This window comes from Schistocerca cancellata, chromosome 2 (genome assembly GCF_023864275.1).
Source record: "Schistocerca cancellata isolate TAMUIC-IGC-003103 chromosome 2, iqSchCanc2.1, whole genome shotgun sequence".
Lineage (NCBI taxonomy): Eukaryota > Metazoa > Arthropoda > Insecta > Orthoptera > Acrididae > Schistocerca > Schistocerca cancellata.
In genome coordinates this window covers 228,425,380-228,442,102 of record NC_064627.1, presented here as the reverse complement: position 1 = coordinate 228,442,102, position 16,723 = coordinate 228,425,380, and the positions used below count along the sequence as shown (strand labels likewise).

The 16,723-nt window shown below is 43.0% G+C and overlaps 1 protein-coding gene across 1 annotated transcript in view; it reads right to left on the bottom strand.

Annotated features, from left to right (window-relative positions):
* Positions 1-16,303, bottom strand: part of LOC126144816 (invertebrate-type lysozyme 6-like) — an 81,710-nt gene extending 65,407 nt beyond the window's left edge. The window contains exon 1 of the mRNA XM_049915514.1: positions 16,081-16,303. Within this exon, the coding sequence (XP_049771471.1) occupies positions 16,081-16,180 (100 nt within the window). The 5' untranslated portion in view covers positions 16,181-16,303. The remainder of the gene's footprint in view (positions 1-16,080) is intronic.
* Between the last annotated feature and the right edge of the window lie 420 nt (positions 16,304-16,723).

The window sequence follows — 16,723 nt, the reverse complement described above, 5'->3', positions numbered from 1 at the left end:
TGTTCCCCAAGACGTCGAGCCGTACGGCAGAGAGGGTTGTACCGTTGCCCTATAAGTTTTAATTTAGTTTACGGGTTTAGATTCCTGATCGTGAAAAAACGGCGTGAGTACCCGCATCGTCGCTGTCTGATACGGTGCTCTTCCCTTGCATGCTCTGCATCCTGTGGGGACGGAGCGGTCATGTGGTGTTCATTTACATCGACATACAATTCAGCTTGGCCAAGAGAGTCGTTTAAGAGTCCATCGGGCCTCGTATTGCTCCTTTGGTGGTCTCGGTTATCTGTTTCCCAGAGGTCTTGGCGCCATTCTTCAGCTCGGCGGCGTAGCCGTCTACCTTCTGGATTTCTATATCGTTGCCATAGTTTTCTTTGAGTATTCAGGCGATGCTTGAAGTCGGTGAGTTGAGGAGGCAATGTTTCAAATTGATGCTCATGACGAAACACATCAGTCGCTGCACATATTGTTGCCTGTTGGATTTTAGCTGTCAAAGTTGCCACAGCGATGTCAATTTCCGGAATTGTCGAGACTGCTTGGGTCGGTCAGACATTGTTAAGGTATGTCGCAAAGAGATCCCAGGTGACAGCTCTGGAGCTAGGAGGAGGCCGCCACCCTCGAGTAGTTCTCGTGCTAGTTTCTGTAACGGGTGGTTCTGATTTTGGGACAATGGAAGCCAAGCTGTACTATCCATTACGGCCATGAGGTCAAGATGGCAACAATCCTGTGCTTTGTTATTACACTTTTCAAGCAGTTGCTCGTCACTACTCATAACCCTTCTATTTCAATGTTCCACAGACACTCATCACTGACGTATCAGCGTGTGTTGAACTGATCGAAATTGCTAAAGGGTTATTTAGCAGATTCAGTAGTGTTTTCTCCGCTCTCATTCACCTGAAAATTATAAACGCATTACAGAACACGAACTATGTTGCATGTTTTGATACCATCTGTATTACGAAACCGTTTTTAATCTGACGTCTCCTGGTATGTCGTTCTTAAGCCCGGCTACCAGTTCTCTGCGTGCAACTCCTACCTGATCGTAGTACGCTGCGTGAAGACGTGTATAAAGTCGTTGTATATTGTACCTCTTCGCAGAATTAAATACTTATGACATACAAGACACTGAGGACGACCATCCCTCTCAATGAATAGAAAAGTATCTTCCAATAGAGGTACAGGGCTCCCGCGGCTAGTCATAGCTGTCACTGAACACGGATTATTGCGTCAGTTGCGGCTGCATGCGGCCAGGGGGCAGTGAGTTCGCTTTCCCCCTCCACGCGGGCTCCGAGGTGCCGCAGTGAGCGCTCCGGCTCCCTGAGCTCGGTTAGAACAGTCTGCTGTACACAGATACATTTCCTTCGCCCGATTTGAAGAAAGAGTGTCTAATAGCTACCAGTAGATTATTAGCGTCAATTCGAAATTAATGTATTTGAATAGAAACAGATATGCACTTCTATAAAAATTACGTCAGTGGGTTCATGTTAACCTATTTCTAAGGCTCTACGAAGAATAAGAAAGAGATTTCAGAAATGGGGATGGTACAGAGACTTACGTGAAATCGAGAAGGAAGAACAATGTTATAAGAGATTATATGGTAAACATTTTTAATAAGGGAAGCATAAAAGGAGGACTTAACCACTTTCTTTTTCTTAAAATTACACCAAACCTACGTTATTATTTTATAAACTTTTTTGTAAGTTAGTAAGTGTCACAGATCATAAAAATCATATGAAGTAATATTTTTATATCTTTATTTTTTCGGTATTCAAAGTCACACACTGATTGTGGTCCCTGTGAACATGAAATTATTTTCCTATTCTCTGCATGTCCTAGCATCTGTTGTTGCACGATACTCTTATCATAGGCAAGAACCTATTTTGTTGGGCATGAAAGCAGTTTTTACAGTAACTTTACTAATACTGGGGAGTATTCCGCATTCCCTCCAGCGGCAGACAGGGCTATTACAAATGATTGAAGCGATTTCATAAATTCACTGTAGCTCCATTCATTGACATATGGTCACGACACACTACAGACACGTAGAAAAACTTAAAGTTTTGTTCGGCTGAAGCCGCACTTCAGGTTTCTGCCGCCAGAGCGCTCGAGAGCGCAGTGAGACAAAATGGCGACAGGAGCCGAGAAAGCGTATGTCGTGCTTGAAACGCACTCACATCAGCCAGTCCTAACAGTGCAATGACACTTCAGGACGAAGTTTAACAAAGATCCACCAACTGCTAACTCCATTCGGCGATGGTATGCGCAGTTTAAAGCTTCTGGATGCCTCTGTAAGGGGAAATCAACGGGTCGGCCTGCAGTGAGCGAAGAAACGGTTGAACGCGAGCGGGCAAGTTTCACGCGTGGCTCATGCCACAACTGGAGACCGACAGCGCCGACTTCATCTTTCAACAGGATGGTGCTCCACCGCACTTCCATCATGATGTTCGGCATTTCTTAAACAGGAGATTGGAAAACCGATGGATCGGTCGTGGTGATCATGATCAGCAATTCATGTCATTGCCTCCACGCTCTCCCGACTTAACCCCATGCGATTTCTTTCTGTGGGGTTATGTGAAAGATTCAGTGTTTAAACCTCCTCTACCAAGAAACGTGCCAGAACTGCGAGCTCGCATCAACGATGCTTTCGAACTCATTGATGGGGACATGCTGCGCCGAGTATGGGAGGAACTTGATTATCGGCTTGATGTCTGCCGAATCACTAAAAGAGCACATATCGAACATTTGTGAATGCCTAAAAAAACTTTTTGTATGTGTGTGCAAAGCATTGTGAAAATATCTCAAATTATAAAGTTATTGTAGAGCTGTGAAATCGCTTCAATCATTTGTATTAACCCTGTACATATGCACACAGATGAGCTGCCTTGTCTCGCGGCAGAGTAACACGGAAACCTGCCACGGGTGGCGCGCGGAGCGTAATATGGGCAGACCCACTGACCCAGGTGTTTACCCGTACTTGCCGGCGGCAATAGGTCGGGCTACTTATGCTGAGACTGGCAAAAGCGGACTCTGCTTTCGCAGCGCGCTGCGCTCATGGTTCCCCGTGCTAGTTTCCATCAGTCGCGCTTGTGCTCTCGCCGTGCTAGACTCCGTGGTGTAGATTCTCCGCTCCCCGTAGTTTGACACGCACTTCGAGTTCTCTCCCTTCCGGGTTTCAGCTCCCAGTTTCCCAGTGGAGCATACATTGTCGACAATAGTCACGTCTGTGTCAACAGGACGGTTTGTCACGCCAGTGCAAATACACAAAACTATTTTTGTTATTTCCTTCGATAGCATAAAATATTTACACCTTTATGATTTCATCATGTTATTATGGAAAATGTGTTGGATTTATTAATGATAAAATTTCAAATCACGACATTAGGAACGAACTTCAATAATATTACTTAACCTCATACAGCGAAAGGTATCAAATATTGTATAGAAAATGATTACAGAGATCATAACCATTAAATCCAACACTAGAAGACAGGGGCGCCACTGTTTTCTCTCCCCTTATCCACAGAAATGGAAAGAATAACTGTAATAATAAGGGATTGATATTAAATATGATTACATGCAAGCTAATGAATAGGTAAACAAGTTTAATTGAACGTAGTTGATGAACAATAAGATCAAAAATTATACTGCACAAACGGCTGAGAAATTATTGTAACTGATCAGCTCGTCTGTCTGAGCACAGGTATCAGCAAGGATGCCAATGTTCAGCACTTAGTCTTTCAGTACAATTAATTCAGATCTGCACTTTGCCAATAAAGGCTCGTTTACGATGTTTTATATGAACTGTTTCATACAGTACGTAAATATTTTCACATTTAGAAAAAATTGTTTCGGGGAAGAACTCTTTCCTTTTTTTACATAATCACGACGTCGTAGTATATCACATTTTGACACATATAGTTTCAAGGAAATGATTACTTGATATTTTAGAAGCAAGTGCTATTAGTTATTACAATAATAGAGGACGATATCCGCCGATCAGTTAAAATGTTTCCCCTCTACAGGAAAAGAACACATTGAATATACGATTCCAGGTTGTAGACACATGGACGACGACATATGGAAATCAGTGTGACTGATGCGTCCTCTAAGAACCGTAGTCATTAAGGCGATCGCTCGCGACAAGTGGGAAATCTGGGTTCGAGTCCCAGTCCAGCACCAGTTTTCGATGTCGTCATTCCATTATACAGCTGGAGTTTGTTCATATTCGCAACTGCGAATACATTTCATGCAGTGAGTTACAGGTGCTAAATTATTGTTAAGTCACCTCGTTATTCAAAGACACCACATTTTATGGAAGCCAAAAGTAAACGTGTAACGAAATTGCTATCTTAACTGAAAGTTTATGAATAAATTGTATCCAGAATCTGAACTATGAGGATTTCTATGGGAGGGGTTGCATTTATCATTAGTTTCCGGAAACAAAGCAGTATTTCTTACAAAATCAAATTTTGAGAAATTTGTTTATTAATCAACGAACATGCAAATACTTGCAGTTCATAATAGGTACCTACTAAGTAGGACGCTGTGAACTGAAAGATGAAGTTTAGTTACAAGGAAATACTTACTGAATTCACATTTTTTTTTAGAAATGTTTGACATTGGCTGGTAACATTAGAAAAAGATAACGAAGGTTTCAGAACCGAAGGCAATCTGGCATTTTCAGTTGCCAAGAGAATGGCGGCGAACAGTGAAATATTTGAGAGTTTACGACACTTGGGTCTGGGTACAGTTGCTGCAATTCAGTATCCGTGTTCTGGTTTTCTTCAGACTGAAGCAGAACTGATTCTTCTGTCTGTATGTTGGCGCAGGGTGTGAGTTTGTTTGGCGAAGACCTTTCTTTCCCTGGGGGCAGGGAGGGAGGAGGGAATGCCAGCAACTGCCTTCCCCTGCCTCTCGTTGCATACGACTTTGTTACTCATATTATTACCTGAGAAAGTAACTATCTCTCTGGTGTAAGTCTTGCGTTGTTAGCTGGATAGTATACAGTCAATGTTTCATTGCTTAGCACTGTACAGAATGTGTGTTTCTCATATAAACGAAATTCTGTTGTCCGGCAGAATAGGTGAGGGGAGTGAAATGTAAAGAAAAGCTGCCATGGGTAAACTGAAGTGTATTTCTGTGGCTTCACAATGTCAAACAGTTATTTCGTAGTACTGCGACAATATCGTTACGAACGTGCGTTCTTGTGCATCTGAATTCCAGGCGTGAAATTTCCGCTGCTACGAGTGAAAACACCTCATTCATTCATTCATTTCCGTGGATACAATAAAGAACGGGAAACACGAATATTCAACAAGGAAACGTATTCACCAAGAAAAGACAAGTAAATTAGAAATATGATTTGTATACTTTATTAACAGAATATCGTTACATTGCTTAATCGTGTTCATACTGTAGATAGTTACATTCAACAAAGTAGAAAGAACGATGCTACGGAAAGGAAAGTAAAAAGTTGCCTCCGCAGACACACTAAATAGTTGCTATCTCTCTCTTAATTGTAGCTTAATATTTACTTTATTTCTCTGTTGCTTTTCGAACAAAATAGTTACGTACATGCTAACTGATTTCCAGCAATAGAGCGATAATATAAATCAATTATTGGTGCCTTCTTGCACGCTCATTGTTACAGGTACGGTGAAATCTCTCAACAGGTGCCAGCCACGAGGTAACCATTCAACAGGTTAGTAAGTGGGAAGCAATGAACTGTTTTAGGTATTAACAAGCTTCCACAGAAGAGTATTTTGAAAATTTTCGCTGCCAGAAAACTAGTAAATGACTGCAGTTGTGTTTTAGCAACGCACAGACAGTACACACTTTTTCCCAAATCAAACCCCTTTTCATTACGATTCAAGATTTCAAGATGAAAGACTATGAAAGCTTCTGTTTTCAGAATTTAAATGCAAGTGAAAGTAATTATGTCACTAATGTTGGTAAGTATTCACTGTCTGAAAGCGGGTCCAGTACCAGTAATTCGACGGGCATCAGACACGACACACACACACACACACACACACACACACACACACACACAGTCAAGAAGTCTAACCGGGCTGGAAGAAGACCAAACAACAAGACATTGAAATTATAGTCAGACTCTTCCTGTAGTCCTCTAAACTAGTTTACAATTCGTGGCGGAAGTGGTGTTGGTGGGACAAGATGCATGTGTACTGAAACATATCATCTAACCCTACTGTCATACTGCAGCGCTAGATGAGGATGTATATACGTGTGCTACCGACAGCGCAGTGTCTGAACGGAGTGTATAATAACTGAAGTTGACTGCTGCTGACAGGCTAAGTTTTAAGACGCACGAAAGTGTCCGCGCACTGCGATAAAAATTGAAGCCGTTACTTGGAAAAAATTGAGCGGTATGGCGGCATCCGCATCGGAGAATGCTTTTATGGTATTATTTGACATCATTCATCTTTGTGGAAGGCTCTAATCGACCCAGTCCCACATCGAAGGAGACTATATTCCTTTCCGAGGATTGAATTATCAGATTAATTTTAGATATTTTTTAACGCTTGAGCTAAGCAGTATGTGTGTGTATTTTTGTGAAGCAATTATCTAAATTTGAGTCACTTTTCACACCCATACTGAAGTATGCCTTACGCAGAAGTGTGCTGCAAGGATAACATGTAATGTCCACTGTCTAATCTCTTGAATACAACTATTTAAAAAATCTGGCTTACTAACGGCATCATTACACACTTTATAAAGAAAGTCTAAGTAGGCTGTTTAGGTTTTTATGTTGGTAACGACACGTAGCGCTCTGTATGAAAATCCACTGACTGCTGTGTGTAGTCTGTGACTGGTTGGCATTCTTGGAACATCCGCTTGTGTGGTGTTGGGCAGTTGGATGTTAACAGCGCGTAGCGTTGCGTGGGTAAGTGATTCGTGAAAGGTATAGGTTACTGTTAGTCAGGGTCATTCTTTTTTAGGGATTATTGAAAGTCAGATTGCGTTGCGCAAAAAATAGTGTCAGTTTTGTGAAGATCAGAATAAGTAAAGAGAAATGTCTGAGTATGTTCAGTTTTGCTCAGCTGTTTAAAAATCAGACAATGTAAGAGGTTTACCAGCACAGTAATTCATAATTTTTCGGAGGGGACGTTACACAAGGTGGTTGTGAAGAATTAAGTCAAAATTGGTAAATAATAGTACCAATCACAAACATAACACGACCAACAAAAATAAGCTCTTCGACCTGTAGCTTGACCTTACTCTTTCACTGAGAGGAGGAAAATATAGTATAGACGTAAAACCATAAAATTGTTTTAAGATCTTCCTAGTGAATCGATGGTTCCAGCACACAATAAATACAGTTTTAAGAAACTGAAATCATTCTTGCTTCGTAACGACGCTTGTTGTTGTTGTCTTCAGTTCTGAGACTGGTTTGATGCAGCTCTCCATGCTACTCTATCCTGTGCAAGATTCTCCCAGTACCTACTGCAGCCTACATCCTTCTGAATCTGCTTAGTGTATTCATCTCCCGGTCTCCCTTTACGCTGCCCTCCAATACTAAATTGGTGATCCCTCGATGTCTGAGAACATGTCCTACCAACCGACCCCTTCTTCTAGTCAAGTGGTGCCACAAGCTCCTCTTCTCCCCAATTCTATTCGATACCTCCTCATCAGTTACGTGATCTACCCATCTAATCTTCAGAATTCTTCTGGAGCACCACATTTCGAAAGCTTCTATTCTACTCTTGTCCAGAAACGCTTTCCTTGCCACTGCCAGTCTGCATTTTATATCCTCTCTACTTCGACCATCAGTTATTTTGCTCCCCAAATAGCAAAACTTTACTACTTTAAGTGTCTAATTACCTAATCTAATACCCTCAACATCACCCGACTTATTTCGACTACATTCCATTATCCTCTTTTTGCTTTTGTTGATGTTCATCTTACATCCTCCTTTCAGGACACTGTCCATTCCGTTGAACTGTTCTTCCAAGTCCTCTGCTGTCTCTGACAGAATTACAATGTCATCGGCGAACCTCAAAGATTTTATTTCTTCTTTACTTTTATTTATCAATTTTAATGACTTAGTTCTTCACAATCACCTTGTGTAACGTCCCCTCCGAAAAAATTATGAATTACTGTGCTGGTAAACCTCTTACATTGTCTGAAAAGTATTTATTTTAATACCTACTCCGAATTTTTTTTGTTTCATTTATTGCTTGCTCAATATACAGATTGAACAACATGGGGGAGAGGCTACAACCCTGTCTCACTCCCTTCCCAACCACTGCTTCCCTTTCATACCCCTCTACTCTTAGAAGTCTACAAATGCCAGAAACGTAGGTTTGCCTTTCCTTAATCTAGCTTGTAAGATAAGTCGTAGGGTCAGTATTGCCTCGTTCCAATATTTCTACTGAATCCAAACAGATCTTCCAGAGGTCGACTTCTATCAGTCGGGTGATGCTGAAGGAAGTAGATTAGGAATTGAGACACAAAGTAGTAAAGGTGTTTTGCTATTTGGGGAGCAAAATAATTGATGATGGTCAAAGCAGAGAGGATATAAAATGTAGACTGGCAATGGCAAGTAAAGCGTTTCTGAAGAAGACGAATTTGTTAACACCGAGTTAAGTGTCAGGAAGTCGTCGCGGAAGAAAAAAAACCGACGCATCGAAAAATATCGAAAAAATCGACATCTCGAAAAAAGTCGGTCTCTGAGGTGTTTTTTTGCAAACGACGCCGACCTCCGGAAAAACGACGCCGACCTCCGGAAAAACGACGCCGACCTCCGGAAAAACGACGCCGACCTCCGGAAAAACGACGCCGACCTCCGGAAAAACGACGCCGACCTCCGGAAAAACGACGCCGACCTCCGGAAAAACGACGCCGACCTCCGGAAAAACGACGCCGACCTCCGGAAAAACGACGCCGACCTCCGGAAAAACGACGCCGACCTCCGGAAAAACGACGCCGACCTCCGGAAAAACGACGCCGACCTCCGGAAAAACGACGCCGACCTCCGGAAAAACGACGCCGACCTCCGGAAAAACGACGCCGACCTCCGGAAAAACGACGCCGACCTCCGGAAAAACGACGCCGACCTCCGGAAAAACGACGCCGACCTCCGGAAAAACGACGCCGACCTCCGGAAAAACGACGCCGACCTCCGGAAAAACGACGCCGACCTCCGGAAAAACGACGCCGACCTCCGGAAAAACGACGCCGACCTCCGGAAAAACGACGCCGACCTCCGGAAAAACGACGCCGACCTCCGGAAAAACGACGCCGACCTCCGGAAAAACGACGCCGACCTCCGGAAAAACGACGCCGACCTCCGGAAAAACGACGCCGACCTCCGGAAAAACGACGCCGACCTCCGGAAAAACGACGCCGACCTCCGGAAAAACGACGCCGACCTCCGGAAAAACGACGCCGACCTCCGGAAAAACGACGCCGACCTCCGGAAAAACGACGCCGACCTCCGGAAAAACGACGCCGACCTCCGGAAAAACGACGCCGACCTCCGGAAAAACGACGCCGACCTCCGGAAAAACGACGCCGACCTCCGGAAAAACGACGCCGACCTCCGGAAAAACGACGCCGACCTCCGGAAAAACGACGCCGACCTCCGGAAAAACGACGCCGACCTCCGGAAAAACGACGCCGACCTCCGGAAAAACGACGCCGACCTCCGGAAAAACGACGCCGACCTCCGGAAAAACGACGCCGACCTCCGGAAAAACGACGCCGACCTCCGGAAAAACGACGCCGACCTCCGGAAAAACGACGCCGACCTCCGGAAAAACGACGCCGACCTCCGGAAAAACGACGCCGACCTCCGGAAAAACGACGCCGACCTCCGGAAAAACGACGCCGACCTCCGGAAAAACGACGCCGACCTCCGGAAAAACGACGCCGACCTCCGGAAAAACGACGCCGACCTCCGGAAAAACGACGCCGACCTCCGGAAAAACGACGCCGACCTCCGGAAAAACGACGCCGACCTCCGGAAAAACGACGCCTTGGCGCTAAAAACCACGATTTTAGAAATATTAAAAAACGTAAAACATTACCTTTATACATACCCCACCACAACAATCAGGACTTATGATGTTTAATAGCAATCTTCTACCACTATACAAAAATTTACGACTACACGTATTTTTGACGTAACTTTCCTTCGTTGACTGTATTACATCACTGCCTTAGTCATTACAGAATTCTCATACACCAAGAGTAACCAATAATTATGAACTCAGATCTAATAAGGTGTTTGCATTACCTGCAAAACATTATTCTGATGACATGTCTGGAAGCTAAAAGTGGCAATTTTACAGTCTTGCCACTTTCCACCAATCCCTCTCCCATTGCATAAATTTCTACGGACGATCATCACACAGGGTCTCAATGCGTCAACCACCAACATTACTCTTGTTTAGTTCCTTCTGATATTACTTAGTAGTCCCTCCAAGCAGACGGCGACAAGCGGACTAAATTTTACCGTTGTTCACAGTTACACTGCTTCTGAAGTCATCCTACTGTACCCTGTAGGACAGGACTGCGCTAGTGCAGTATCTTCGGTCTTCTGCCGCCAAATACAAACTTTAATTTTCACGTGCTTGATGACGTTTCCAGTCCTGGTGCTAATACCTTGAACTTTCATGCCATAAAATTTTTTCGCAGATTTGCGGTTATCAAATTTTCATTGCGTTTTTTTCTAATTTTGTTTTATTCCTGCTGCTTCGTGTGTGTGTGTGTGTGTGTGTGTGTGTGTGTGTGTGTGTGTGTGTGTGTGTGTGTGTTTTGCGTACATCCATCCTGGACGCAGAACATGTTTCCTTTCTGTGGTCGGATGTACTTCCTGTAGCCACGTCGTTATCTTAAAAGACGGTGAAGACTTCAGTCCTATACGGCATCTCAGTCGTGCACTGTGTAGAATTAGTAACTTAGGAAAGTGTCTGAATCTAAATTCTGTGGCACATCAGACATTCACCTACTTGCCTCAGAAGTCAACGCACAACGATTAAGTCTGTAAAAGTGTGTGTGAAATTTCTTACTACTTATAGCGTCCTACAATTCGAAAATGTAGGCGTATATGTCGGACAGCCACTTGCTCACAAAGCATCTTCTGTATGTCTGTAAGCCAGCAGTGATATATCTATAGCACCAGAAGCTCAACCACAGCATCTATGGTAGTTAATAACCAACCAACAAGACAGTTCATAGTTAACTACTGATGACATTATGACAAATTAAGTAATAACATAATATTACAAACATTAATTCGTAAAATAAACTGGAAACTAATCTACGAAAAATACAGGGGGGAAAATCATTCCCAACGATTCATATGCCACTGTTGGTCCTTTGATACTTCCATTACTATAGTGGCCCCATAAGACACTACCGCATGTAAACCGCCGCCGTCCGCCTCCCCCCCATCCCAATTTTCGAGGAAGACAAAAATTTTTTGCGTGATAATAAGCCCCACATTGACTGGGGAGAGAGTAATTGTCAGAAATTTACTTGTACTGGCGTGTAAGACGCAGGTATGTACAGAAAACATTTGTTCTAACATGATAAAACACATTGGTACCTAACGCACCGTACCATATTTTCACTTATTCACTCATCACTATGAGTACACTTATCACTTTCAGTCTCATCCTTTTCGTCATTCTCTTCCCATAGTTCGTCATCCTCTCTGTCATCCAACGCATTCAATAAACACCATTTCTCTGATATGGAGGACCACGAACAAAGACCCCTCGTACATATGGGTGACATAGCTTCCCAGTCTTACCAGATGGTGTAAGTAAATTATCTTCTTTCAAGTTTAATACATGTTTCGGAGGCTGTCCTTTAATGACGTGTTTATAACCACATCAAGCACCTGCAGTTCTGAAGTCATTTTTTTATTGCCGATTTCTCTTAATGGGGTACTTTATAGCCCATTCATGGATACTGTCTTACTGCTCGACTTGTTCAAAAATACTGGCGTCTCGTTAGCTTTGCCAAACTAATGAAAGTAATACTTTCGCTACTGGATGGCATACCGCTGGAAGTTAACCAGTTTCTCCTCGAAATCTGCTGGAATTCTCCGTGCTAGCGTATTATTTCGCCTGAGACCAAGGCCACTTCTCCGCATAAATCGACGACAGCAACCAAAATTCGCGGAATTCTCCTTGTGGCACGTTTTACACTCTTGCTATTTCCAAGATCTTCAGCTGGATTGTTTCTCTTGAGCTAGGCATCCCAGTTTTCTGATTTTGTACGTAAGAACCTTAGCTCTGAGTTTTGGATATTTGCCGCTATTCGTTCCCTTAATTATTTGGTCGTTGAAACTGCCTTCTTCCAGTTTTCTTCTGAAGCAACTGTACGTCATACATTAGTTTCTACTAGTGCACACTTTCTTCCGGCCTCTGTGGTTTTGGCATAACGCATAACTAAGTTTGAAGCTTGCATCCTAACTGCGCCGAATTCCTGGCTTTATAATGCTCTTCAGCAGAAATGGTTGTTCATATCGGCATAATCAGGTAAATCGGGCTTTTATTGCCAGTATGCAACTGAAATAGCGTTGTTAGACTTATACGAGTGTAATGCCCAAATACCGCTAAAATTTTGCATTGTTGCTCAATAAAATGTCTTGCCGCTACAGATGCTGTTTGCGTTGTTGCGAATGTCTACTATATATTACAGCAGTGTTACCAGAATAGACAAGACAGCGGATACAGGCTGCACCTTAACTTTTCGGTGATGAAATGCGGATATAAAGTGCGGTTTATTTTCGGGCCGTTATGATTTGTGTCACATACACTAGGTCAGGGCCTAATGCACGTTTATGTGCCTAACGCTTCGTCTCTTAATGCTGCGGAGATCAGCAGCAGCTCCGAGAGCCGAACTGTTTGCATCCTAACTACGCAACGATCCGTTGATAACAACATGCTGTGTTCTGTTTGCTAAAAACTCTTCAATCCAGCCACACAGCTGGTCTGATATTCCGTAGGCTCTTACTTTGTTTATCAGGCGACAGTGCGGAACTGTATCGAACGCCTTCCGGAAGTCAAGAAAAATAGCATCTACCTGGGAGCCTGTATCTAATATTTTCTGGGTCTCATGAACAAATACAGCGAGTTGGGTCTCACACGATCGCTGTTTCCGGAATCCATGTTGATTCCTACATAGCAGATTCTGAGTTTCCAAAAACGACATGATACTCGAGCAAAGGGCTGTGCCATTTAAATGCGGCGCGTTTGCAGTTTTCCCCTCTTCCCTCTCCTCGTTCTCCGACAGCATGTCGTGGCGGTAGGTGAATTATGCAACAAGGCTGAGCCTTTGGCACTGATTCCTTGTCACGGCCCGCAGGCCGAGATCTTGGTTGCTCTGATCTAGTCGTATGCCGGCTCAAGGGTACACTTTGCCTGACCAACTTAAAAAGCTTTCAAAACCTTTTATTCGACTCTAGCTACGCCAGTCAGCGCTGACAAATATTAAGCACAAAAATAAGAGAATAAATCCATTAACATGATCAGATGTGAAGTTTTGCATGCAAACAAACTGTCATATGCCTTAAATGTTGAGTAATCCTGTTGCAAAGCGTATTCCTTGTTACTCCACTTCTGGGAGTATTAATTTGCCATTTTTTGTTGACATCAAACGGGATTTACTCAGTTGTGGTTTTTTCATCAGGTTTTTATTTTTTCCAGTTTATGCCGGTTATATTCGGAATTTTAACAAAGTTGTGAATATTTTGTGTCTTGATTTCAGAACTTGTGGGATCCTGAATGTAATCGTATGAGTATGTAATTTCAGATAGTTGAATCTAAAATGTAGCATCCACATTCATATTAGTAACGTAAAAACATATACTTCGCATATACTATCGAAATATGTTTACCGGTCAGGATCAATGTAAACTTCCTTTATAAGTGGATAACTGTTAGTCGTTTAAAGTATTGTAGTAAAAGTTCTGTGTACTTCTTGTCAAATGCAATTATTTGAGCAACAGGTTTTCAAACACATCGATCCAGTTATATCAAAATTAACAATTTTAGTGTTATTCTCCCTCTTGAAAGAATTTCTGCGGACGCTTATGGCTCACTGTCAGACAGGAGTTCGAGCGTGTCTCCTGCCACATGGGAGATATAAGGTGTACTGAAGTTTCGTTCAAATGGTTCAAATGGCTCTGAGCACTATGGGACTTAATGTCTATGGTCATCAGTCCCCTAGAACTTACAACTACTTAAACCTAACTAACCTAAGGACATCACACAACACCCAGTCATCACGAGGCAGGGAAAATCCCTGACCCCGCCGGGAATCGAACCCGGGAACCCGGGCGCGGGAAGCGAGAACGCTACCGCACGACCAGAAGTTCCGTCAACACGTATATTTGCAAAGACCTTTTTCGTGAATTACTTACCTATAGCATAATCAGAGGTGAGATTAGGTCAGATTAAAGGTGATAGTTTGGTTTCGAGTAGAAGCTAAAAAAATTTGTCAATTTCTTTCAACACAATAAGAATTCCACAGTTACATTTTACGTCCCTGACGAAAGTTCTTGTTTCCCGTAGTGGTCTGATGCTTTCAAGGCTGTAATATGTTTGAAATCGTTAATGACATTTCCGCGGAAACTTTCGATTACCATATTCTTCACTATTTCCGTCACCTTTATCTGCTACTGTGCCAAATCTGCCGTCGTGTACGTGTAACTCATTGCTGACGTGCAACGAACGAAGTCAGGGACGTTATTTCTATCCGTTTCACACTTTCCTAAGAGGGTCGTACACTTCATTTACTACTGAAAACTACACAGTAATAACGTCAAATATTAGCTATTGATAAACCGGTATATGCCTACAGAGGACTAGAGATGTGTTTAGTTCCTGTTTACGTGGTACAATACACGTATCGCATGCAACGGTCGGATTTCAGTCCTACCATAACACTGAACGAAGACCTGACAATATGAATTTTAACATGAGATTCTATTTAGATTATTTGAACTGCGTAAAAGTACAGTTTTAGGCGAGATTTTAACTAAGCTGTCCTGATAGCACAAAAAGTAGATTTAACACCTTGTTTGTGTATGATCTTTGTCGCTCTAAAGCCAGAAAATACTGTAATGTCTTTAGAGCTTAATGCCAATTCATCTCACAATAGTCCAAGATTTTTTAAGACAAATGTAGCTTTACAGAGGTGGTCCGTATATTAGCGTACACCTTTTTACAGACGTGACATTTGGAAAGCTACAAAGTGCCTTTTCTTGTGTTTATTGTAGTCAGTGACTTGACTGTAGTATTGTTAATGCCAATGAATAATATGAAGTCCAAAATACAGTTACTGAACACATTAAAAAAAAAACCTATTTTTATTTGTATCACGTAAGAAAACTTGCGTTAGTCGTAGGTTAGAACCTGGTGACTAACCTTTCCAGGTAAAGTAAATAAAAAATAAATATGATACCAGATGATTGCGTTTTCATCTGAGTTCTGTTAGGTCAAGGCAATGGTGAGAATGAAGTAGTAGCACCCGAGGAAGAAAAGTCTGGAGACTAAATTTTTGCGACTTGGCTTGGGAATGCCTTTTGTACCGTACGTCACTTCATATCAACGACACCACACTGAGGGTAGCTGATAATCAGCAGTCAAGATCTAATTTGTTTCTTACAGTTGCAAACTGCACAATCGTCAGCGTTTAAAACTGTAAATATTTCCAGAAATTTAACCTCATTCTAAATATTTTGTTTGAATGACAGGAAAAAATTGTCATGAATCTGTGACTTTTGGTGGCACGAGGCCACTTTGATCCGATACCAGCATCTTTGTAGCTACACAGGTAAATATCTCTTAGGAAAATATTTCTTAAGATCAAATCTCGTTTGCTCGCCGCTTATTGAAGCAGCATTTCGCCTGGGCACCAGCTACAAGTAACTGGCCTTTCTCAGTAAGAAAGGTGTACAATGGCCGTATAACTCTTAACAGAACAAGATTGTGATCAGGACGGTTATTCCCGAATATACGTTCTGGATATCCGCCAATGAAGCGAGATGAACAAAGGCAGCGAGCGAAAACAGGTGCATCAGCCGTTGAATGAGCGAGTACTCACTGCTAGCAGGAATCGTGGCTGCAGCGGCAAACAGGGGCAACAGCACCGACATCATCACCAGCTGACCCACGTCGAATGTCGCCGCAAAGTACTTCGTCATGCTGCAGCGGGTGTAGAGAGCACTACGATCTAGACCACTTCGCCGCTACGGTGCGTGTGGACACGCGGAAAAGTTGGCAGGTCATCCACGCAGCCGCTGCTGACCGCGGCGACATCTCACGGCGCAGTGGCCAACTGGAGCCGAAGGCGGTGTCTTCTGCGTTGACGTCACAGCTGCCTCGTCCCTGCCGCCGAAGGACGACGCAGCTGGAATCCGTGCGAACCGGCTACGTGCGTGAGCGCGAGGGAAAAGAAAGCCGTCATTTTCTTCATAGACAAGGAGGCACTACGTAAAAATTTTGCTTAATACAGTCTTATTTTGCGTTGCAGAAATTTATAAAATAAAAAATTATATTGGGGCTATGAGTAACGCAGTTCGTACGGCAAATGGGGAAAATACAAGTTGTCGCAGACTGCAATTAAATGGACTTCATTTTACTATACCATGATCGACTTCAATGGTTCAAGTCTCATCAGATGTACCTGATACATCGGTGTTCAGTATGTTCATTCTAGGACCATTTCTTCCAGATGCCAGTTGGCT